At 36.2% G+C, this 26,605-nt stretch overlaps 1 protein-coding gene and 1 long non-coding RNA gene across 5 annotated transcripts in view; one reads left to right on the plus strand and one right to left on the minus strand.

The window, feature by feature from the left end:
• The window catches only part of PTPRG (protein tyrosine phosphatase receptor type G), a 765,140-nt gene extending 743,617 nt beyond the window's left edge, over positions 1-21,523 (plus strand). For both annotated transcript variants that reach the window (XM_064367285.1, XM_064367284.1), the window contains 6 exons: positions 206-282; positions 787-915; positions 4,774-4,920; positions 5,943-6,085; positions 16,095-16,230; positions 16,772-21,523. In XM_064367285.1, the coding sequence (XP_064223355.1) occupies positions 206-282; positions 787-915; positions 4,774-4,920; positions 5,943-6,085; positions 16,095-16,230; positions 16,772-16,918 (779 nt within the window). In that variant the 3' untranslated portion in view covers positions 16,919-21,523. The remainder of the gene's footprint in view (positions 1-205; positions 283-786; positions 916-4,773; positions 4,921-5,942; positions 6,086-16,094; positions 16,231-16,771) is intronic.
• The window catches only part of LOC135270841 (uncharacterized), a 43,071-nt gene that overhangs the window by 4,541 nt on the left and 11,925 nt on the right, over positions 1-26,605 (minus strand). For all 3 annotated transcript variants that reach the window (XR_010339001.1, XR_010339000.1, XR_010338999.1), the window contains exon 2: positions 18,630-18,708. This is a non-coding gene — a long non-coding RNA (uncharacterized LOC135270841). The remainder of the gene's footprint in view (positions 1-18,629; positions 18,709-26,605) is intronic.

The raw sequence follows: 26,605 nt of genomic DNA on the forward strand, positions 1-26,605 counted from the left end.
TGTCCTTCCGTGTATATGCAGCAAAATTTCATTTTACATTCTGCCTCAGCTGATAACACTTTAGCTTGTTTAAAAATATAGATAAGTCTTAGAAAGGGAAGCCAGGAGAATATGTTATTCATCAAGCAAAAATCTCAGAAAGAGCTGTTGGTTCTGTGTGTATAATAAGGCAAATGTGGTGTTTTTGTTTTTTTCCATATGATAGCTGAGCGTGCTCGAGTGGGTCTTGCACCATTGCCTGGAATGAAAGGAACAGATTACATTAATGCTTCTTATATCATGGTGAGAGTCAACAGTTAATTATAAATAAAGTCAATTAAACAGAAAGGTGTTAAAGAGCAGATACCACCTGTGTGACTGATTTCATTTTTGAAATAATTTCTCAGTGTGTAATATGGAAAGTGTAGAGATTTCTGTATCTTGAAACTTCCAGCAAAAGAAACCTAATCAGTAGGGGTACAAAAATGCTTAAATTAAGCAAAATGCTTCTTAAGGAATCAATTTTATTGTTAATTTCATACATCTAGTGTTTGAATAAATGTTGAAATTTCTGTTAAGTGAAAACAGCAGGGGTAACTAGAAGTGAACTGCACATGGAGAGAAAATTGTCTGCACAATGCTAGCAGAAGTACATCTAAAAATTAGCCAAATGTACTGAATGCCTTTCTCAATTATTTTAGTGTAGTCAAAACAATGCTATCTTATTTCATGAATATATTTTACTGCCACAAAGTTAGGATAAAACACTCATATATTCACTGACTTTTTTTGTCTTCCCAACTGAAGGGCTATTATAGGAGCAATGAATTTATTATAACTCAGCATCCTCTGCCACATACTACGAAGGATTTCTGGCGAATGATTTGGGATCATAACGCACAGATCATTGTCATGCTGCCAGACAACCAGAGCTTGGTAAGTAAAGCACATCTGCTATATATTAATGAGCCCATGAGGCTACAAGCATAAATTACTTTGATACTTAGAGCTATAGTATCCATATATGCTAGGGAGGGAATTTAAAATTCTCATCTTGAAGTCTATAGATTCCTTCCATAGTCTCACAATACTGTCCCTATCAGTTCCATCACTTGATTCTCTGATGCTATTCATATCACCTTTCAATTGTACTGTCTGTGGCGGTGTGGTAGAAGGATTTGAAAATGTCCTTTTAGTAACCTCATTAATATATGACTTTAAATCAACATCTTACCTGCTGCATGTCACTTTTGAAAAGTAATAAATGTAGCTTACAGGTACTGAGTATGTAACTATGTTTACATGCATTAACTTGTTTAATCCTCAACAATTTTAAGACATAGGTGCTATTATTTTCTCACATAATAGCTAAGAAAACTGAGGAAACAAACTTGCTCAAGAGCACACATAAGTATCTGGAGCCAGGATTTCAACCTGAGTCATATGTCGCCAGAGACTGTGCTTTTAATAATTGTACTGTATGTCCTACCCCCAAAATTTGTATCAAAACTACTGACAATGTATCTTTTCCTCTTACATAGGTAAGTCAGATCTCCTGCAGGGATAGGCTATCTTGCTTCAACTTAAAGGTCTTTAAGACTAAGCTGCTACTACTTTCCCCTCCCTTAGTCCTCCTCTATTTCAGTCTCTATACAGAAGGGTGAGCAAGTTTATAAAACAGACTTAAATGTTTCTTCTTAGATCTCCTGGATACTTAAGTTTCAGAATTAGCTGAGTCTACAAAAGTTACTATGTGGACATGTGAGCCCATAAGGTAAAAAGAAAAACAGTGAGGATCTGCCTTTATGATAGTCAGATTAATGAGTTTTTTAATCAAGGAAGAACAGCATGTGACTGAACCCCCAGTCTTGGTGACATGCATTTGACTGTGTGCCCAGTCAGTAGGAACTTCTTCACTTTGTCGCATTTTGCTCCAGCTTCAGGATACCAAGACTGCTTCTGTATGATGGAATGGCAACAAAGTTGAGAATCTTAAACTAAAAGCTGGAGTGTAAATTTTCAAATTAGCTGGCAATAGGGTCTATTCTGTTTGGCATGTGGAAATTGGAGGCAATTAGGGTTGTTAAAACGTTCATTTGTTGGATGAATCAGTATTTTGTTATTGTCACTTAACAAAGGGCAGTCACCATCAAGTGTCTACCCAGTAGCTCATTTGTATGTGGAGGCTGCTGGACCAAATAAGTGGATACGTGTTCTGCAGACACTGAGGATATACGAACATGCCATCTCAGTGTCTTTCTGAGGCCTTGGAAGGCTAGATTGGAATCATATACAACTGACCTCTCAGTTCTGAGATGGAAAGTTTCATCACTGCGCAGTGTTTCCTAAACATTGATATCTTTGAGTCCTTTTTGTTTGTTGTATTATTACTGCTCTACCTTTACCAGGTCATAATTCTGTAAGGAGCCCAAAAGTCACTGGTTCCTAACACACAAAATACTGATGTAGATGCCCAGATATCTTTGATCTATAAATATACTTGTAAGCCAAACAGTCATGAGACCAGTGTGCCTGCTAAATTAAGAGTAGTATTTATTTTTCTTAGACTTTCAAGAGGAACCATTTTTCTACGTTTCTTCTACCATAATTCAAATCCCTTTGGTAGCCTTTAAGCTCATTAATTTACTATTCATGTTATGATGATAGTATTTCTTTAAGGTAAGTAGTTTTTATTCTCAGTTTTCAGATATGGAAATTAAGACTCAGGTTACTTTACCTGGGATCACATCCACTCATGAATCCTATGCTTAATCTGTGCATATTTGTTGCACTTAGATGCCCTGTTCATTACCTTCCGTGTTTGGTATCTGTGTCCGGTATCTGTGTCCTTGGACAAAACCTATTAAAACCCATGACAGTTACAGACTTCTTTTGTATAGACTAAACCCAATTGCTAATCTGTTTCCCCTTATGCTTAGCTTTAAAAATAAAAATGTACTTGGCAATAAGCTATATCGAAACTTGAAAGGGTGATAAGTCTTATTGGACTGTTGGCTCATTTCTAATGCAACAATGTAAGATTAAACAAAGCCTTCTTTGTTTTGAACATTATTCAGAATTATTTCTGACTTCAATGATAGTAGCGAGGCATCTTCAGGAGAATGCCCATAGAAACGTATCTATTACAGGAGAACTACAGTTTGCCATTTAAGCCAATTAGAAAACAGGGGTATACATCATAATCATATTTCTCACAGTCTCCAACCTATGCAACAATTAACTTTCTCTTAGGCATCCATAGTTTTTAGGGATAGAATTCAAGTACCAAGCCTGCATATCTATTTTTAATCTTAAAATGGATGAACATTTAAAGCTTGCCTGATTCAAGGCTGAAAGACTTTCTGTGTTATCCCCTCTTGAAATATAACATTGACAGATTTACTTTTCTTTTAAAGACTGTCTTGTATATACAGCCAACCTACTTATTCACACATAATCTTCCAAAAAAGTTCTATCCCTTATCATTTATTAGCTGTGTGATTTTAGATAATTTATGAACCTCCCCCTCCCCAAAACCTTTATGTCCTCATCTGTAAAGACAGATGGTAATCTCCTCAGGGTTAATATACAAAATTTGTACAGAACTCATACAACTCAATAGTAGAATCATGAAATACCTGATTTAAAAATGGGCAAAAGACCTGAATAGATATTTCTCCAAAGACATAAAGCTGGCCAATAGGTATATGAAAAGGTGCTCAACCTCATTAATTTTCAGGGAAATGCAAATCAAAATACCTCACATCCATTAGGAAAGCTATTCAGAAAAATCAAAAGATACCAAATGCTGGCAAGGTTAATAAAGAAAAGGAGACTCTCATACACTGTTTGGTGGGAATGTAGATTGGTAGAGCCAAGATAGAAAACTGTCTGGAGGTTTCTAAATAAATTAAAAATAGAACTACCATAAGACCCAGCAGTCCTTCCTGTGGTCATATACCCAGAGGAAATGGAATCAAGATATTTGTACTCCCCTATTCATTGCAACATTATCAGCAACAGCCAAGATATGAAAAAAACCTAAGTTTCCATCAATGTATAAATGGGTAAAGAAATTGTGGGGTGGGGAGGAAATGGGTAGATGTAAAATAAATCAAGAGGATACAAAACAACAGATGTGGAAGAACAAGTTTACAGATCTCATGTCTAACATGAGGATTACAGGTAATAAAATTGCAGTGTATTTGGGATTCATACCAGTATGAGTACATTTTAGCTGTTCCTGCCACAAAAGCAAAAGTGAGATGATGGGTATGTTACTTTGCTCCTAACTATAGTTACCTTTTTACTATCTATATGTATCCCACATCATCATACTAAAAATATACAAGAAAACTTTTAAAAGTCTCTCGTCTTACTAGAATATTGTAAAAATTAAATAAGATAATGTTTATGAAAGCCCTTTGTTATTAACATAATCCATAGGAAATAATTAGCATGTCTTGATTGCTTAAGCAATTGTGAAATTAAAAAATTAATTGGCCTGGATCCTGCTTCCTTTTTTACTATGTCAGTTATATTAAAGAACACTTCTCAACTGGGGTAATAATTGCTACAGTAACAGATGAGAGGTGCTAGGAAACTATCAAAGTATATTTTACAGTACAATACAATAACCAGTGAAGTTGGTGTGAGTAGATGGGAACACATGATTCTATCAACTCAGTTTAAAAGATGGCTTGAGAGGTATGGGGAATGACAAAATAAGTATGCAAGAAATAAAAAACAAATGTATGACAGAACTGCAGAGGCTTTTTTTTTTGGTTCCCAAAGGCAGAAGATGAGTTTGTGTACTGGCCAAGTCGAGAAGAATCCATGAACTGTGAGGCCTTTACCGTCACCCTTATCAGCAAAGACAGACTGTGCCTCTCTAATGAAGAACAAATTATCATCCATGACTTTATCCTTGAAGCTACACAGGTAACCTAAACCTCAGTTCCTCACTAATAGCCGTACCTGGGCCCTGGATCATCATTCTAAGTAATAATGAAGTAATTTACCACCCTCAAGCCAGGCTTAGGCATTTAAGTAAGACTTAATTTTAAATATGTACATTTTCCTTTTTACTTCCTTCAAATATTTGCTTTTTCCAGCTGGCTAGATGAAATGTAACGGTTCCTCTGATTCAGCAAGCATACAAATAGGTCTGTTGACCTAATTATAAAAACAATATACTAGAGCTCAATATTTTCTTTGCCATCAGAAATGTAAGCCTTGCAATGTGTTGCAGAGATGATAATACTAAGTTTTTTTAAGTAAATATTTTGCTGCCTTCTCATGGGATGAGTAAGGGGTGAGGCCTCTTCTATTAGTAATTTAGATAATGAGCTCCTTACCCCTTCCTTGTTTTGCTTTAATTTTATAAATAAGAAAATAGAGTAGGCTATAAGGTCTTTAGTAATTTATTGTCACTTGAAATTTCTGACTAAGGCAAATGAAGTTCTTTTACTAGCATGCCCTACTTGGTTTTTTGTTTGTTTTGAGACAGGGTCTTACCCACAGTGGCATGATCAAAGCTCAGTGTAACCCCAAACTCTTGGGCTCAAGTAATCCTTTCACAACAGCCTTCTGAGTAGCAAAGACTCCAGGCACGTGCCACATGCCTAGTTAATTTTTTTTTTTTTTAATTTTTTAGAGACAGAGGTGTCCCTGTGTTGCCCAGGCAGGTCTTGAACTCCTGGCCTCAAGCAGTCCTCCTGCCTTGGCCCCCCAAAGTGCTGGAATTACAGGCGTGAACCACTATGTCCAGCCATGCTTGTTTTTGTTTGTTTAAGGCAAGCAGCCCTCCCTGGTATTTTTCTTCTGACCAGCTGCGGTTTGGTTAACTTGACATTGTTGAGAGTTACCTGTACCACATGCTTTCTCAGGAGCAAGTTTTAGTCATTAGATTGTAGATATGTGAAATAAAGGAAGGGATTTGACTCATGTTGTATTGGTTACAGGATGACTATGTTCTAGAAGTTCGGCACTTTCAGTGTCCCAAATGGCCTAACCCAGATGCCCCCATAAGTAGTACCTTTGAACTTATCAATGTCATCAAGGAAGAGGCCTTAACAAGGGATGGTCCCACCATTGTTCATGATGAGTATGTATCTGTTTCTTAATTTTAAGATGTAAACAGTTTTGTTGTTGTTGTTGAATGTCTTTTTGAAAATGAAGCCAGAATTTTAAAACCTATCCCCAACCTCAGCTTGTGACAACTCTGTATTACTTCTAATGTGGATAGGCACAGAGTGTTACTGCTCTGTTTACATTTTTTTTTTTTTTTTTTTTGAGACGGAGTTTCGCCCGTTATCCAGGCTGGAGTGCAATGGCGCAATCTCAGCTCACCGCAACCTCCACCTCCTGGGTTCAGGCAATTCTCCTGTCTCAGCCTCCTGAGTAGCTGGGATCACAGGCACGCGCCACCATGCCCAGCTAATTTTTGTATTTTTAGTAGAGACGGGGTTTCACCATGTTGACCAGGATGGTCACGATCTCTTGACCTTGTGATCCACCCGCCTCGGCCTCCCAAAGTGCTGGGATTACAGGCTTGAGCCACCGCGCCCGGCCTCTGTTTACATTTTAATCTGTCAAACTCTTCCAAGACTCCAGGTTCTTCTAGAGTATATGTTCTAGAAAGGGGAAAGTATTGTATCTTAGCCAACAAAAGTAGACCTGCATGCATTTAGAGGTTTTATGTCGTAGTAACTGTTTACATTAATTAAATACTTTTTAAAAATCCTTACACTGAATTTCAAACACTTGTTAGGGAAATAACCTTTTAAGAGATGATTTAGTTGATTAGTAGGGATAAAGCTACTAGAATTAATGATAATATTTAAAGTTCATGATGTGTTTTAAAGTCTACAGTACTGTCCTTTGGGATTTAAAGATAAAGAATACAAATCTCAAAGAGAAAAATTACTTGCCCCAGGTCTCGGAGCTTCTAAGTGTCAGAATGGTATCCCAACCCAGCACCTTTGCACTTTAATAAGAAGGAAAGGGTCATAGATATATCTTATTGTATATGGATATTTGGAGCCAAACTTCATGGCTGGAATCAGCCTGTAAGTCAGTTGTATAACTGAATCGTTTCAAATCTCACCAACCTTTAGCCAATATGGAATCAATTATACATGCCCATTTTTATTTTAGTTCCAAGGTAGCTCTTGGTCAGCAGTATCCATTATCTTCATTAAATTACCAACTACCCAAGTGGCATAAAGTATTAATAAATTTGAAAGTGAAGCTTATTGTGAAGCCTTTTTTCCCTTGCACTAATGCTATAACATGAAGTACACAAGGCCTCAGCACCTTCACCTCAAAGCATAGTACTCTCCTACTTCAAGTAATATGTACTAGCTGCTTCCAAAAAATTTTATAGTCTTTCAAAATGTTGGCCTGATTCTTAATTAGTAAGATGAAAAATTATTAAGATTTGAAAAGCATTACAGTTGAAACATTAATTAAATAGCACACTAAGTAAGATCACTGGAAATGTGACAACCACCAACAGTGTTTAAATAGCACAGCCAGCCTCAAAATAACTGGGGACTTGCTACTGAACTATGAAACTTCGTGGTATGCAGTTAAAACATGAAGTCAGGGCATTTTCTAGAATTCTGCTGGGTTTTACTAGCTCTTATCATCTCTTTTCATTAAATTCTAATGTTACTGCCCAGTTACATGACTGGTTTTGCCGTTATGGTAGTACTCGGAGATATTTTGTCCTGAAATCAGTAATGCACCTATCTTATATTTTAGAGTAAGGAAAGAGGAAAAGAAAAACCAACATCAGTTAAATAAATACTAAACAGAAGTGTTCAATTCACTTATATATATTCAACTTTTGAGTATATTTTTCTTATTCAGTGATTTTTATGCCACATGCTGAATATATACCTCAGAAATTAATCAGATGTAGCTCATTCTTAGGCTTATATACAGAAAGAGCAAATTAATCCTAAACCAGTGGATCTGCAAATATCATATAGGTGAGCTGCCGTAAAAGCCACCAGTAGAAGCTTACCCACTAATTCATTTATCTACTCTCTGCGGAGATAAGTTATTTTTCCACATTACTGAAGAGCAACTTTAAAATTGTTAAAGTTGCTAGCTCTAGTGTAATACTCTCAACACCAGTTCCTTTTCCATCTTACCTACTTTTTGTACCTCTAAACATCACTTCCTGAGAGCCTACAAACATCTCAAATTCAGTACAGCTACAACCAAACTCATCTTCCCTGCCTGCCCCTAATCAATCAACTTAGGTGTACAGACCTCAAACATATCAGAGTTCTTCTTGAGTCTCCCTCACCTCCACATCTAACTGGCCACCAAGTCAGATTGGTGCTATCCATTCCTTCAATAGACTTTTCAAAATATTTTACAATCTGGTGTAAATTTACATTTTCAGCCTCATCCCAATCTGCCACTGAAGTACTGCTTCCTGCATACCACCTTGCCCCTGCAAATGCTCTCCACTACATACCCTTTCAGTCAACACACAGGTCAAAAGTCACTCTCAGACAATCTCTAACTCATCCCAGAGGTGCTAAGCAAAATCATTAATATCACGTCCTTACCAGTGCATACCAGCTAAATGTCATTCCTGCTTATAATGTCACACCATAATTGTGTACATGACTATCACTTTCACTTTGCTGAGGCCAGCAATGGTAATTTATTCATCCCAGTCTCCTATAGAGTGAAACCCGATGCCTGGGACAGAGTGGGTGCTGGATAAGTATTTGCATGCATGGGTATGTGTTTTAAATTGTGATGACTTGCAAACTATTAAGCATACATACCCCTATACAAATTGTCCTCAGGAAGCCTTACTTTTTGTTTCATTTATTGTTCAAAGTCGTTTTGGCTGCTTAAATATTTCTTTTTGAAGTGATTTTAAGCTTTGTCAAAAGCAGGAGTGAACATGCTTAGAGAAAAGTCCTGCGTGCATGTGGTATGTGAGGCAAAGAGTTGAACTTTTAGTGTGCAAATGCCATGACATCTATTCATCTTCATAGAGATCTTTTTAACACCTACTTTTGGGGGTGGGGGAGGGGAGTTCTCAGGTATGTCCCAAGTGGATGACATTTCTAGATAAGTGAGCTAAGAATAAAATTAAACCAAAAAGTAAACTGCTTCTATTTGAGGACAGGCACAGCTTAAAGGCAAACTGCTTCATTCTCAGCATTCTATAGTCATCTGTTCAAGATTATTCTGCTCAGAGGCTGATCTGCATCATTACTGTCAAATTTTAAAAATAGCCTGTGTTCCCACAGAAGAAGTTTAGAACAGAAGCATGGTTCTCACAAAGTCTTATAAGACAGCTGTAGATCAGACCTCACCCAAATTACTCCATTTACTCATAGACTGAAGAAGACTTTTCTGTGCAAATATTTAATTACTCACTCTGGAGGAACATCTATCGATCGCCCTTTGGATAGCATAATAATAAAAAAATACTATCTACCTTACTCACACCCATTCTGTCATGAGTGGACAGTAAATGAAAGTTTTCCAAAGGTACATGACTTGTGATAACATCACTTTCAGGGCTAAATATTTTCTCAGTTTTAATTTCTAAGATAGTAAATATTGACATATACAGCCCAAATAATCTCTTTGGAGGTCCTCAGTGATTTTTTATTTTAATTTGGCCCTGAGATAAAAGAGTCTGAAAACTGCTGAGATACTCTGTAAGAGTATATATACACAAAAAGTCCATATACACAAAAAGTATAGCAAAGATTGTATCTATACCAGAGGCTGCAAAGACACCCACAAATCATAACTAAGTCCAGTATTTTCCTTTATCTGTGAGCCTTATGGAAAGCTTTCGTGTTGCCATTCTTCCCCAAGACTGACCCTTCTTCAAGCTTCAATTTTTTGTTTTCCTTTCTGCCCTACTGATTTCAAAGGGAAGCCACATTTCTTCACAGTGTCAGGGTTATAACTCAAGATTGCAATCTTGGATATGATTTTTTTAAAAGTCTTAAAAGCTACAATAATTATAAGTAAATATATGAAATAGAGAAAAATGGTTAAATGCCCACAGGTACTATACTAACTATTCAGGCAACCACAGTGTGTTTTAAAATGAATATAGACAGAGCATCTAACATTACCGTACATCAGGAACTTAAAGTACTTTCTTTTGTAATGTCCTTGAAGTAAAGGCAGGGAAAGATGAAAAAAATCAGGTTTTTCTTCTTAACACCACTACTTAAATAACCATTACTTTTAATGGAGCTCTTAGGGGAAGTGGCAAACAAAATATCAAAGCCAGTGAATTTATATACTACTCTCATTTTATCTAGGTTATAGATTACTTGTATCACTTTTGCACCAAGTCCCTGTCGTTTTAAATGCAGATTGATGAAACTCAATGAACATCCTTTAATCCCACTTAATTCCTAAACTTCTGAAAGAGAATGGCCTTTATTTTTTTGTTTTTCTTCTGTCATCACGTTTGGTATGCAGAAGATATTTAAAAGAAGTATCTGTGCATTTGATTGATTTGACTTACTAGATTCTTGTCATATTGAAGCCATATTGTATAGGTACTTTTTACTTTAACTGCTTATTTAAGCATGGCTAAATACAGGAAAGGGGAGAGTAATTCCACATGGAGTGCATGCTGTGTAACAAAGATACATGTTATCTGACTTTTCAATCTGGCCACAGATAGCTTTGAAAAAGCTAAGAAAAACGGGGAGATCTTAAGAGTAACCATTTCACTAGAACAGATTTAAAAATGTTAAATTCTTCCCCTCCTGAACAAAATCAGTAAAATTATTTTTTTAATACTATGCTAAAATGAGGTCAGCTCAGTACAATTTAGAATCTGAGGAAAGACAACATGCTCAACAAGAACCAAAAACCACAATAAATCACAGTTAATGGAACAATCATAGTAGGGTATTAAAACATGTGCTCAGAGGTCTAAAGGAAGATTTCATGAAATGAATCAAGAACATTTATTATGAAACAAGAATAAATTAGGCCTAAGAATGAAAAAATATATTAACTCATGAAACTAAAAACTTAAAAGATGGGATACTAGTGGAGTACAGAACTGAAATAAAACTAAAATATGGAAGCCAGATACAGAAGTTCTATCATATGTATAAGAAGTGATCCATGGGACAATAAAAGACAGGTTAAAGAGGAAGAAATAACAGCTGAGGTTTTCTAAAAACAGAATCAAGTATTAAGTTTGTAGACTGAGTGACCAGGATACATCTGATCAGCAGCAGAGAGAAGATTTGAATGCCACAATTAACAAGCCTGATTTAATAGTGATATAGAGAAGTTTGCACCCAAGAAAGACTGTATAGAGAGACCTAGATTCTCTTCAAACACAAATGGTTTATCTATATACATTCCCCCAAAACAAACAGATACAAGGCCACATTCATTGATTACAACTCACTTATATTAGAAACCAACAGTGAAAAAAGATCCCAAATCCTTATACCCAGAAACTGAAATCCTTACATCTAGGATTGCTTATAAATAATTCATGGATTGAAGATGTAACCAAAATAGACATTGCAAAATATTTAAAAATGATGATGAAGACACTGCATTTCAAAACCTGGTGGAATGGAGCCAAACTGTACTTAGAGGAAAAACTATATAGCCTGTGTAAATGATACATATTTGAAAAGTTAAACAGACTAAGCATTCAACTCAAGCCAGAAAAAGCACCAGATAAATCAACAAAAAGTGCAAGGAATTACAAGCAAATAGTAATGAAAATGGGGGCTGGAAGGTGATAGTAAAATTTAAGCAATAAATAGTCTAATAAGAGATACAGTTTTGGAAATATGATGAAGGAAAAAAGTCTACCGTTTATCTGTAGCTACATTAAAAACATTTAACAGTTGGCCTGGCACGGTGGCTCACGCCTGTAATCCCAGCACTTTGGGAGGCCCAGGCGGGCAGATCACAAGGTCAGGAGTTCGAGACCAGCCTGGCCAACATGGCGAAACCCCATCACTACTAAAAATACAGCAATTATCTGGGCATGGTGGTGGGCGCCTGCAATCCCAGCTACGCGGGAGGCTGAGGTAGGAGGAGAGTCGTTTGAACCCAGGAGGTAAAGGTTCCAGTGAACCGAGATCATGCCATTGCACTCCAACCTGGGCAACAGGGTGAGACTGTCTCAAAAAAAAAAAAGAATCCAAGAGTTGTTAATTTGCTTAGGTGTGATAGTATGTTTTTTAAGTGCTTATCTTTTAGAGTTTTATAATAAATTATGACTAAAATACCTGAGATTTGCTTAAAACTATATTGAGGAAAAAACAGAAATGAAACAAGAATGGCCATGAACTGTTGAACATTATAACTGAATGATGACTACGTGAAGGTTACTGTACTATTATTACACTTTGGTGTCTGTTTAACATTTTCTATAATAAAAAGCTAAAAATAATAGATATTTTAAAAGAAAATAAGCATTTAAGACTTTATAAACTCTATACTAATAAATGTTTAAGCCTAGAAATAAGCATAGTAAGGCCGGGCGCGGTGGCTCAAGCCTGTAATCCCAGCACTTTGGGAGGCCGAGGCGGGTGGATCACGAGGTCAAGAGATCGAGACCATCTTGGTCAACATGGTGAAACCCCGTCTCTACTAATACAAAAAATTAGCTGGGCACGGTGGCGCGTGCCTGTAATCCCAGCTACTCAGGAGGCTGAGGCAGGAGAATTGCCTGAACCCAGGAGGCGGAGATTGCGGTGAGCCGAGATCGCGCCATTGCGCTCCAGCCTGGGTATCAAGAGCGAAACTCCGTCTCAAAAAAAAAAAAAAAAAAGAAATAAGCATAGTAAAATAACATTTAGTGAACACATGGTATGTGGCGTGTGCCAGTCTCTGTTCTGAGCCATTTACATGTATCAGCTCAATTTTAAGCTCCAGTCTCACTGTGCAATCTTGTCCAGTTACTTCACCTGAATGTGCCTTATTTATTCAACCCCAAATGGAGATAATACCAGTACCCATACCATAGGGTTACTGTGAGGATTAAGTCAGTACATGTACCTAGAAGAGAACCTGGCATATAAAGCACAACATACATTAGTGATCAGTAAGAACTGAATAAAAGAATGAGTTTTCCATCTGTTAGGTCCTGACCAAGGCTGCATTTGAACAACAATATACAGAAGATTTAATGCAACATTGATTTAAACAAAGCTTAGCACCAGAATGGAAAAGTATAGGCCAAGCTTACTTATTTGAACACTGATACAAAAACGTCAATAAAATGCTGTCTAATAAAACCCAGTATGTTATATTAAAAGAATTACATATCCTGAAACATTGACCCTGGTAATGTAGAGCTGGTGTTAAGCTTTTGATATATTACCAAAAGTTTATCAGTAAATTCAGGACATTTAGAGACATTAAAAAAAAAAAAAAATCAGTAGACACTGAAAAGCATGCAATAAAATGACACCCATTCATGACTGCCCCCCCCACAAAAAAACAACACTTAGCAGAGTAAAAATGGAAAGCATCCTCTTTAGCTTTATAATCGTTATTTACCAGATGAATATTAGCAAACAATTTAATATTAAAAACTGAGAAGCTTGGCCATTTAAGACACATGATACTTGCTCTCAGTGCTAGTACATAAGCCTATGTAGGTGCTAGCCAACAAAGTAAAAGGAGAATGATAGACTGAATAAAGACAATGTGGCACATAGACACCATGGAATACTATGCAGCCATAAAAAAGGATGAGTTCATGTCCTTTGCAGGGACATGGATGAAGCTGGAAACCATCATTCTCAGCAAACTGACAGAAGAACAGAAAATGCAACACCGCATATTCTCACTCATAAGTGGGTATTGAACAATGAGAACACATGGACACAGGGAGGGAATCATCACACACTGGGGCCTGTTGGGGGGTGGGAGAGCTAGGGAAGGGATACCAGGCAGTAGAGGGGGCTGGGAAGGGATATCATTAGGAGAAATACCTAATGTAGATGACAGGGGGATAGATGCAGCAAACCACCATGGCATGTGTATACCTATGTAACAATCCTGCACGATCTACATATGTACCCCAGAACTTAAAAAAAAAAAAACCATTAAAAAAAAAAAAAGCAGAAGATAGAAGAAGCATAAAAGTTGAAAAGAGGGACAATTCACATTATTGGCAGATAAAGATGTGATCAACTACCTAGGAGAATCCACAAACTATTAAAATGTAAGCAGGGTTCTTCTGTGTGACTGGGGATTTCACCATGTGAAAATCAATAACTTTCCTATGCATGAAGTGAAATTAAACAGAAAATCTTGTCACAAAAGGAGGCCATTAATAGGAGTAAAAAACTCTAAAGTACCTAAAAATTAACCAAAAATGAAATTGGCAAAGACTATGAAGAAAACTATAAAACCAAGTTAAAAGCTATAAAAGGTTAGAATAAATGGAGAAAAGATATCATGTTCATGAACAGAAAAACTCAAGACTGAAAAGATGGCAATTTCCTCAGATCCATCAATGCAACCTAATCAAAATCCCAACAAAAATGTCTTCCTTAATAATCTGTGTTCCTTAACAATCTGGTTTCAAAATTATTATGAAACAAGATGGAGTGGAGTGGAAGGTTAGCGTTATTTGGACATGAGTATACAAGTAAAAAATGAAAATTTTATGTTTGAATCACTAAAAACAATATGAAGTAAATGTAGAGACAGCCAAGACTATTACAGAAAACTTGCTTTATCAGATATCAAGACTTTGAAGGAATTGAGATACATGTGGGGAGGTACCAAAAAATAGACAAACAGAATAAAGGGTCAAAATTAAGTTCAGAAATAGGCTCACACATGTAAGAATTTAGTATATGATAAAAAGAAATCTGATGTCAATGAGAAAAGATCATACTGTAAAATAAGAAATGTTGGGACAACTACTTAACCAATGGAAAAATAACTATAATCAGACCCCTTCCTTACACCAAAGCTAGAATAAGAGTCAGATGAATTAAACAATTAAATGTTAAAAAGTAAAATTAGAAGATGTAGGAGAATATCTTTAAAATACAAGGTTAGAGAAAACATTCTCAAACAAGATTTTTAAGAAGCCAAAAATCAAATATTTATCAACTTGATTACATGTAAACTATACTTTCGTATAACAAAATGACCACAAACGATGTTAAGAGAAATAGATTGGGGGGAAAAAAAAACTCACAAGAACTACAGGCACTATAAAAATAACTCCTATATAAATCAATTCGAAAGAGGCAAACATAGTAAAAAAGTGTTAATTAGGCAATTTCGAAGAGCAAATATAGATGGTCAATATTCATAAAAAGACATTCAGCCTCCCTGGTAATCAAGGAAATGTACATTAAAACTCTGGTAAGATACAGTCTTCCATTCATCAGATTGGCAAAAGTGTTTAATGTCTAAAATGATGAGGAGAGGCAAGTATTCTCGTTCTGGGAGTAGTATGAACAGGTAACAACTACTTGGGAAAAGAAATACAGCAGTATCTTTAAAACTAAAAATGGGCATACCTGTGACCCTAGCCCTTCTACTCAGTACCTGTGCTAAAGTTCACAAATTCACACAAGCTAAATGTCCATCAATAAGGTAAATCTGGTATGCATGTAGCAGTTGAAATAATGAGCTGAACAGAAATGTAGTGTACCATGTGTAACAATTTTTACCTCTGGAGAGGTTACCTTTAAAGTTGGAGTGGTGGTCAAGGGGGACTTTGGTCTTATTTGTATTAAAGATGTAAAACATGTAACATTTTAATTTTATATAATAATGAATTCAGAAATGATGTACTTAATAGTTTTTCAAAAAATAATGGGCACAGGGCATCTGAACTCCAGTCTCATTTTTGCCACCAACTGGCAACATCATCTTGAACAATTGATTTAATCCATCTTTCTCATCACTAATGTGGAAACTATGTGCCATCGCAGTTTATGGTGAAAAGTGGAGTTGCCAACCTGGCCTGATGAAACAGTCTACTACCTTTCTAAGACTTTTTTGTCAATACATGACAGTAATTTCATTTCAATATATTCGGTCCTTTTGTACATCTGAAATCTCATCTTTTTTTTTCCCTCCCCCAGATATGGAGCAGTTTCAGCAGGAATGTTATGTGCCCTTACCACCCTGTCCCAGCAACTGGAGAATGAAAACGCTGTGGATGTTTTCCAGGTTGCAAAAATGATCAATCTTATGAGGCCTGGAGTATTCACAGACATTGTAAGTAGTTTGCTTATGTATAAAACCTGTACTACATCAGTTGAAACTCAAGACTAAGAGTTTAGAGCAGTAGTTCTCAACTGGGGGTGATTTTGGCCCCCAGGGGACATTTGGCCATGTCTGGAGACTTTTTTGCTTGTCACAACTGCAGATGGATGGCATCTAGAGGATACAGGCTAGAGATGCTGCTAAGCAAACTACAGAGCACAAGACAGCCCTCAACACCATACAATTATCCAGCCCAAAATGTCAGTAGAGCTCAGGTTGAGAAGCCCTGCTTTAGAGGACAGTATTCTCTGGTTATCTTGATGAACTATCAACATTGAGATTGGTTCCAAGCTAACAGAGATCAAAAGGACATGAAGAAGGTATAGGTCTTGATTCTAATGGATTAAAATGATTTAAGTTTCTTAGCTAACATTTATACTATTGCTGTTTCTCTAGTGTGTTTTTCACATTTACCATTTTAGTTGGTATTTCCACCTTATATGAAATGACTAAGCTGTTCTTTGGCTCAAACTGTCTTCCTCTTGTTTTTCAGGAACAATACCAGTTCGTCTATAAAGCAATGCTCAGCTTGGTCAGCACTAAAGAAAATGGAAATGGTCCCATGACAGTGGACAAAAATGGTGCTGTTTTAATTGCAGATGAATCAGACCCTGCTGAGAGCATGGAGTCTCTAGTGTGACTGGAATCCTGAAAGGGCACTTAATTTGTAAACTTCTGAAGACTGAGAACTTTTTTGAGGCCTTTTTTGCCAGACTCTAGGTTATACAATAACCCAGTTACTTTTTTACACTGATGAAAGTTTTGATATTTATTTTTTGCCATTTTATGTCTTAATGGTATCCTACTGAGCATTTGCACCTCTGTTCATTTCACACAATGACATGCAATTTTACCTAGTTTGCACTATATGATCAGTGTTACTGCCTATAATCTTATACAACAGCAAACCCTGATGTGACATTCCATGACAACATACATGCTACTTTTTTTTAGTTCAATACAGTGAAGGTCTTTGTTATGACAGTGAATATTGATTTTATAATTATTATTGCTAAAGCAGTTGCGTTCTACTAGCAGGCAATGCTGTACTCTTCTTCAGTCCTCCTCTCCCATTTTTTTAGGCACTATTCAATACTGTATGCCTTCTGTATTTTAATGGAGTGGATAGCATTGTTTTCTTTTACAGACTAGCAGGCTACTGGGAGCTAAAAAGGTCTATTAATGTCATGGCCTTGAAACAGTTCCATTTTTGATGGTTAAGAGATCCATTAAGAAGTTAGAAGGCTTAAGAACTGCTTCATGTGAACATCCCTTATTAGTTACAAAGTTATATTCACAGTTTTTTAAAAAATGTGTCAAAATAAAGGATAACTCTATTACAGCTTTCACAGTAGCTATATGGACAATATGTGTTATTTCCATTTTGACTCTCTTTTTTTTTTTTTTGAGACGGAGTTTTGCCCTTGTTACCCAGGTTGGAGTGCAATGGAGTGATCTCGGCTCACCACAACCTCCGCCTCCTGGGTTCAGGCAATTCTCCTGCCTCAGCCTCCTGAGTAGCAGGGATTACAGGCACGCGCCACCATGCCCAGCTCATTTTTTGTATTTTTAGTAGAGACGGGGTTTCACCATGTTGACCAGGATGGTCACGATCTCTTGACATCGTGATCCACCCGCCTCGGCCTCCCAAAGTGCTGGGATTACAGGCGTGAGCCACTGCGCCCGGCCCCCATTTTGACTCTCTAAAATAGCTACATCCTAAAATCAGGGCTATCTTTGACAATAGTGAGATGGCAATATTAGATACAACTCAGTTGTGAGACCCTTTAGTTATTCTCCATTAATGCTTATTGGTTTATAATACCACACATCACAGTAGGTAGAAGAATGAAAAGTTTTGCAGGTGTTTAATTTTGAAACTAGTCCTTTAAAAATTCCCTATTACTCGTATAGCAATCTAATAAAAACTACCTACACAGTTACTATTCTTTTCTTTCCTTCTTTGCCAAATATTTTATAATAAATCTCTTAATTATATACATTATTCTACTTAAGATTAAATTGGAAATACCATATTAGCAAAAGTCTTGGGACTATTTAAATCCCGCATATAGATAAATCTGATTTGGAGAGAGAAAATTAAAATATTTAATTAAAGGTGATACCCATATTTTCAATTTTTAAAAGAGGGAGATGGCTTTGTATGCTTTTGTGTAGGTTAGTGTCAAGAACAGATACACATCAGTAAAAGATACCAATAATCATTAGAGCCCCAGGAAGTTATTTGGTGCAGCCTCTGGAGCCATATTCACCCTGCAGTACATAATGAGAAAATTAGGAGCATTAATAAGAAATTTCAGTAGTGTTTGTCAGAAAAATAAGCTACTTACTGAGATCTGTTTCTTCTATTGCACGTTTGCTTTTGAGGGACAGCTTCTGTCAAAAGTGAAATCACCACCAGAACTGGGCCTGTTAAGAAGAATAGGGTTTTGTTTATTTTTTTAGGTCAATTAACTTCAACACAAAGGCCACGCTGGCTGCTATCATGCCATCTGGGTAGGCATTAAACATTAATGATGATCAGCACTGAGGTTCTATTTATCTTGAGTTATCGTTCATAATGTTTGTCAGAATGGTGCTTGAGGACCAGAATGGCTAAGGAGAAAGAGGCTATGGGCTAAGTTAAAGAATTTGAATGCAAAGGCCAGGTCAGTGGAGTTTTCATGAACTGCGTAACTTAACAGGGTTAATCTCATCTTTTCAATACATAGATTCAACAACTTGGAATACTCTGCTTTTCAAGAGCTGTATAAGCTAGTCTTGAGATAAGATGTTCAAGAGAGAATGCTCAGTTGCATGTGCTAAATGACAGACACCTTTACAGCCCCTCTGCTCCCACCAGAGGTAACACAGAAAGCTCTACCTAACACAAGTAAAGAGCTTGAACACAGGACCATTACAACTTGCCAGATGCTGAGGAGAATCAGACAAGGAATGAGCTAGACTTTTTTTAGTCAATTTAGTGGGTTATTTTAGTTGTACAGAGTATTGATATGAGTTAACTCTTTTTAATAGATGGCAAAGTGGGCTTGACGTTCAAAAGTAATTTTCGAGTTAGGGTTCATGGTCCCTTTCTCAGTAATTTTTTCTTAATAAAAGTAAACATTGGTTCAAAAACAAATAGCAAGTATTCCCTCCTGTGCTATTTATAGACTCAATTCATGGAAAGGCGTACCCTCCAATGCAATTCTGTGGCTATCTCTTACAGTGGTTTCAGAATCATGATAAAGCAGCTAGTAAATAGAAACAATAATAGTTTAGAAGTTCCCTGTGAGCAATCTGTGTGTCTCCAGTGAGCTTGAACCAAAGTCTCCATATCCTGACCCACTGAATTTTAAGCAATTGCTACTTGCCCATCTTGCCAAAGTGGTCCAAACACACTTCAGAGAGGACAGTTATATTTAGCAGGTCCTCACCCCTGCATCAGAGAGCATATCCTCACTATCATTATTCATATGTTATTGGCAAATACATAGCTTGCATCTTTCCAGAGGCAGAGTTTCAAAGACAGAGTTTTCTTTGAGACATAAGCACATTGCTTAAGTACATAACAAGGTTATTAACACTTGCACTCAGGGGAAAGGAAACAGCTATTGCAATTTAATGTGTGCTACTTTACAAAATAAACTGTGTATATGAATTTAGCACTACGTAAACAAAATGGACACATCATATAAAAATGAATTGCAATGATTAGACCAAGTGGCTGTGCTGGACATCAAAGAAAAGACACGTTGTTGCCATCAGGAGAACTCTTTCTTACTTCCTATAGCCAAGATATCTTCAATACGAAAAAAGTTAGATTCTGATTTTAAAAAAGCATAACATTAGCTAATTGGTCTTCCTAATTTTTATGCCTTTAGAGCTGTAGAGTCTATTTCAAGTAGAAGAGTCCAGCAAGGTCAAAGAAAGGTTATGATGTTCAACGTCTGGCTGTTGGAGTTTTTAGCCCAGAGTGACATACTGAAATTAGTAAATAATTTTAATTATCTTATAATGACACAGCACAACTGCCTTGTTATGAATTTTTCTTAAAAGCATATATACTATATTTAAAATTAAAATATAGATACCAGTTTACCAAAGATACATATTACTAATTCTAAGCAAAAATTTTTTTAAAAACCCAAACTCATCATAATTTAAGAATAATCAAAATGTAGTTTGTCTTAAGAATTTAGCAGTTATACTGGAAATGCATTTTCAACTCCTGTGTTCTAAAGTTTATGTTCAAATGGTGCCAGTGAATTTTTATATGAAGGGAAAATGCCTGCTTTTTTATTTTTAACGGCTGTAATTTCACTTAACCCTCCGTGCTTTCCCTTAGTTGCCATTTAACATACGATACTGGCTTTACTTATATCTCTAGAAAGAAGGCATGCTACAAATAGGAAAGAATTGTAATAATGATATTTGGCCTCTACTTTGTCTTAGCTGTTAAACTGTTTTTAGTATTTTTGTTAAATATTTGCAAAAGGAAGCATTTTCTACAGAGGATAATTAATTTCAAGAAAAATATCTTGAGTTTTAAGAAATAAACATCTCCAGAAAAGGAGACAGTCGATTTTATAAAATGTCGCAACTCTCCAACATTTGGGGTAGTGACTCCTTTTTTGTTAGGACATTTGAAACTAGCAAGCAGCCATTGTTTCTAAAGAATTCTGCCTTCATGTTGACTCATGTTTCTTTCACTTCATTTTGAAATAGCTAAAAATCATTAAAACTGTAAATATTTTGTTGCTTGGGTAAGCATCTTCTGGGAACTTTGTATCTATGGTATATAATCATAGAATTTTATATTTTCATATAAAGCTAATTTTTTTCTAGTTTCAACTCCGTCATAGTTTTTTTTCCTTTTTGTGGTGGATATGTGAATTCAACTTCCTGTGTATTGAAGTAGCAAGAACCATCTTTGCATTCCAAAAGAATCCAACATGTGTTATTTCTTTGAGGCAGTGATTGTGAAAGTTGGGTTTTCTTTTTAATTCCATTGACCATTTGTGCAATAGGAATTAGACATAGTCACCGAATACATTTGTCGCATTGACCCATTTGGAAAAAGTGTGCTTTTTTTTTTTTTTCATTTGTTCCGGGGGAGGGGTTTTGTAACCTGAAAATTTTCCCTTTTCCTTCTGTTTAAACTATATCAAATCATTCTATTATAGTGTTATTTAATATGTAAATTGTATTGCTATACATAAAATAAAGTATGGTTTTTGATGTATTCAGCAGTGTTGAGCATTTCTAAGAAAATGTTTATATCCAATAAAATCAGGTTACCAGTCTCCCTTAACAGATCACATGAATACCCACCAACCCTCTAAGTTTTCACGTTAGTAAAATGAACATTGGTAGTCATCTTTAAACAGGCAGCAAACCAAAGAAGGGTCTTTGCTGAGTTGATTTATCAATGTTCTTTCTCCTTTAAAGAGTAAACAATGACAGTTTTATCTGCTTGTCTAAGAAATCAAACTTTATTCACTTTATGACTCTGCTGCTGAGTTGTAAACAGAATTACTATTTTCTCTAGTATATTAACTAGATTTGTAACAACTCTCTTAATATTTACTATGTAGGATAAAGGATATATCCTGGCAAGACTTCTGGAGAATCTATGTGTGTAGGATCAGTACAATTGCTTCTACTTAACAAGGAATTTTGACATTTTCAAACAGGTATACAAGTACCAAACTTAGCAGCTTTGGTCTACTACTCTGTCTTGACTTTTAGTGACTCCACATCAGGTGCTCAGCTCTTCCTACCAAGGCCCCAGTTTTTCTTCCCATAGAGATAAGAGCTGATACTTCACTCTCACTAAGACATGAGGAATTTAAGAAAAAATGTGTGAAGAGTATGTGGAAGAATGACACTAGCACAAAAGAATGAATCTCTTAGGATATAACCCTAGTCTTCCTCAAACTGTACCCATGGGGAAACTACTACCCTATATCATAGGATTTACCAGAGGTTCACAATGATGGCTGGTAGATTGTGTTCAGTCCACAGATACATTGTATTTGGCTCATAATTTTAAAATTTGTATTAGTTACCAATATTTAACAAATGAAACTTTCGCACTTAGACTCAGGTTTCAAGCTCCTTTAAAAAATTTGGGTGTTGGTGTAACAGGTTCACACTCTCCCATGGCAATAAAAAGGCAGAAATGAACAGTAGTTGTCCTATTTAGATGGAATATATGCTCTCCAGTTCACCAAAGTCTACATTGCTCCCTATCACCTTAGGCCTAGCCATTATCAGTCATTTAATTAACTTGCCTGGATCCTGTGAGCAGTTGCCTCTGAGATATCCAGTAAGAATTTTGACACCATCTTCCATCTCAGTCTAGTAAACCAACAACCAAGTGTGGCAGTAGAAGTATCTCTAAGTCTTGCATCATGAAAATCCTAGACAACCAGCATGCAACACAGTGGGTTCCCACATTACTCACTGCCTCTAAGTCCACTCAAGATTATTCCATTAAGCAGCAGTTATGACTATTCAAAAGCATTTTAAAAAATCAATTTTCTACTTGATGGCTTTTACTGCCCAGGACAAAACCCTAGATGAGGAAGCTTCATTTATGCTCAGAGTACAAGAAACCAGAGTACATTTATGCTTCATTTATGCTCGGAGTACAAGAAACCAGAGTACAAAAAGCAACTGGTCCAAAACTCTATTTTTAAACAGCTAATTGTGGAACTTTAAGATTTAGAAACAAATCACTACTGACCATGCCTGGATTCAGAGACAGGATTAAAGATGATGGCTTTAAATTTCTGCCTATGTTAGTAAAATCGCATAAAGGCACTAGAAGATGGTAACCAGAAGTTGGTTACTAGCAAGTTAAAATCGGCTTTTGTGATGATGAAGTTAAGTTTGGCAGAAAAGGATAATTACAGCAACAGTTAATCTGAATATAACAATTATGTTGCTCAAAAGTTGAAAAGCAGAAATTAACTTCATCTAATTTGTGGTAATTTCAAATCATTTGACTTGTAGTTACTGGCCTATAAACTAATTACTTTCCCTTTCCCACACCCTGCACTTGCAGGGCGTAAAGGCAGGCTGTGTGGCAATATCCAGTGGGCCTTGCAAAGCTTCAGAGAACATTCTGAACCACAGACATCTTTAGCACTATGTTAGGATCCATTCCATAAGCATTTCCTGCATGTCTACTACAGACCACATGTTAGTTATACTCTATATAGAATGTAAAGTTGTTGGCAGAGGCATTTCAAGTCAGATGAGACAAAGATGATAATTTAGTCTTAAAAAAATTAGTTCTTCAATTTATTCCAAAATATTTAGTTGGCAGTATAGTAGAGATGGTTTTTAGGGAGAGAATAAAAAAGACTTGTGCACCAATGTGAGCAAACAAGTAAAACCTGTAATCACAGACACTCTCTATTACATACTATGCTGACAAAATTCTGTTTATATTAAATTAGGTACTAGAACTCAGAAAACATTTTTCCATACAGTAAAAAATGTTCAAGGAGGAAGACTAGGGTCAAAAAGCCAAGGGTGCCAGTCAGTTCAGCCATGTACAGTATTACAAGGCAAGTTACTTCACCTTCCTAAGTTCCATTTTCTTCATCTGTAAAATACAGAAACTAATGTTTACCTCATGGCACTGCTCTGAGGAATAAACAAGATGATGCATGCAAAGATCTTGGGATAGTAGATATAGTAAGTACTCAATATTAGCCATTTTAAGAATCATATAATTCTGCTTTATCTAACTGCTTGGCAGACCTTTTGTCAATAATGAGGCAACTACCTAAACTTGCCCAATTAAACAGAAATACTGAGAAATTTCTGTCACTAATGAGGAAGCTCACAAAGTCAAATAAAGGCCAGGCGTGGTGGCTCACACCTGTAATCCCAACACTTTGGGAGGCCACGGTGGGCCAACCACTTGAGGTAAGGAGTTAGAGACCAGCCTAGCCAACATGGTGAAACTCCATCTCTACTAAAAACACAAAAATTAGTGAGGTGTGGTGGTACACGCCTGTAATACCAGCTACTCAGGAGGCTGAGGCAGGAGACGCTTGGAACCGGGGAGGAGGACATTGCAGTGAGCCAAGATCCTGCCACGGCACTCCAGCGTGGGCAACAGAGCAAGACTACGTCTCAAAAAATCAAAACAAAGTCAAATAAGATCCAAGAGAGGTGAATGGGGATGAAAGTAGGTAGTAAAAGCAACACATATATCCTACTGTCCAGAAAAGAGCGGCAGAAGAAGGGAATGGATAATTATGCATGATGCCCCAAAGCTTGAATATTTCTCTTGTAACCATTTAAGCCACTCCAAGTCTTCTAAGAAAGTTTTCTTTTCCTAAAAAAAGCTCCATAATTTCAGAAAAGTGCAACAGAAGGCTTCATAATATTTTTTAATGTCAAAGGCCAAGCACAGAATATTGCACAATACTATGAAAAAGGTGAATGTTCTTTCCTTTACTAGCAGCAGTGCTCTATCTCTGCCCCCAAACTCTATAAGCCAATACAAACAACGATCATTCTTTTCTTCTCAGCCGATTTTTATCTCCTTTATCTCTCGCTACTTTCAGTAGATCACTGTCATTACCATAACCATCATCATCCCTTACCCTATGCTTACTTGACCTCATTAACCATTCGTTACTGTAATATGAAGAAGTGGCCATAAATTAGTACTTCATATTTTAGTATTTATATGGTGAAAGTATCTCACTATATAAATATCTGTTATCTGTTCCCTGTGTCAACACTATTGACTGAAGGAAGAAAAAACTACATTAAATAAGTTATAATTAGTTTTGTTAAAACATTTGGCGTTTAAACAGTAACATATTTAACATTTTCCAGACTCAGGAATCCTGACAATGTTTCAAAATGACCATTTAAAAATAGCTATATGAGATGGGCTCTTATAATAGATTATTAGATATGAAACATCATTTTCCATGGAAAGGTGGACAATAATTATGAGAACTTAGAATTTATCGTTCATATTTGTTATTAAGACACCTCTTGCTTAAGACACATTACTTAAGAATATGTGAACTGAATTTTGTGTTAGAACATTCCAACATGGTTAGCAGTTCTTTTCTGAGATTTTCTTGTAATGTTTCTCTTATCTCACTGGTTAGGACATGCTAAGAACCCCCGAGGGTCTGAAAAATGCAACTCCCTTAGCTGCCTTTGCAGAGTGAAAATTACTCAGAGTTTGATGGGATTTTACCATACCTCAATATTTGCTACTTGAAATCTCCATTATTGGATTTACATCTAAACACTGGCATGCCCAAGCTTCTGTTAAAATAGCCCTTTTTTCCTTCCAGCCTCTGTCCTCAGGTAATTCCAACCAAATCCATGGAAGTAAGTACTTTCTATATGCCAATGACTCCCAAAGTATTTATCTTGTCCTGATCTATGTCCTGTACTCCAGATTTATATCCAGCTAAATATTTATCATCTCCATTTGTATATCTGATCAGCATCACAAACTTAACATAAAAGCACAACTGGAATTCTCCCCCTAACTTGTTCTTCCCATAGTCTTTTATCATCTAACAGTAGTAACGTCTACTCAGGTAATCAAACTAAAAATCTAGCTGTCTTCCTTGACTTCTCTTTATTTCCTGCCATTTAATAATAAGAAACAATCCAATTTTTTAACACTGGCAAAATAGCTGAACAGATAGTTCATCAAAGATACACAGCTGGCAAGTAACATAAACATATGCTTAATATATTTAGTCATTAAGTAAATGCAAAATAAAACTACAATGGAAACAGGTTAATATGTATAACCCAAAATAAAATACAGAGATGAAAACAATGAAAACAGTGTAGAGAATCCAAACACTGTGCAATAATATCAAATGATATACATATTGCATAACTGGAGAAGAAAGAGATAAAGAGGCAAAAGAAATACTTGAGGAAATTATGGCCCAGGTTTTCCTGTATTTGTGGCATCAAACCACAGATCCAAGCAGATTAGAGAACACCAAGCAGGACGACCAGGCCTCCCACACCCCGTCAAAAAAAATCAGACCTAAGCGTATTATTTTCATATTGTAAATACCAAAAACAAAAATACCTTGAAGGCAGCCAGAGAGAGTTTAAAAAATACGTTATCCAAAAGTAAATAAGAGCTATGGAGGACTTCTTGTCATAAACCATGCAAGTCAAAAGACAACAGAGCAGCATATTTGTGTTGAATTCTGTCAACTCAGAATTCTATACCCAGTGAATAGGAGGTTATTCCTCTAAAATAATTTATGTGAACAGGTAAAAATATTTTCTATTTAAAGCCATA

The sequence above is a fragment of the Aotus nancymaae genome, unplaced genomic scaffold (genome assembly GCF_030222135.1).
Source record: "Aotus nancymaae isolate 86718 unplaced genomic scaffold, 86718_ANA_hifiasm-v0.15.2.pri h1tg000067l, whole genome shotgun sequence".
Classification (NCBI taxonomy): domain Eukaryota; kingdom Metazoa; phylum Chordata; class Mammalia; order Primates; family Aotidae; genus Aotus; species Aotus nancymaae.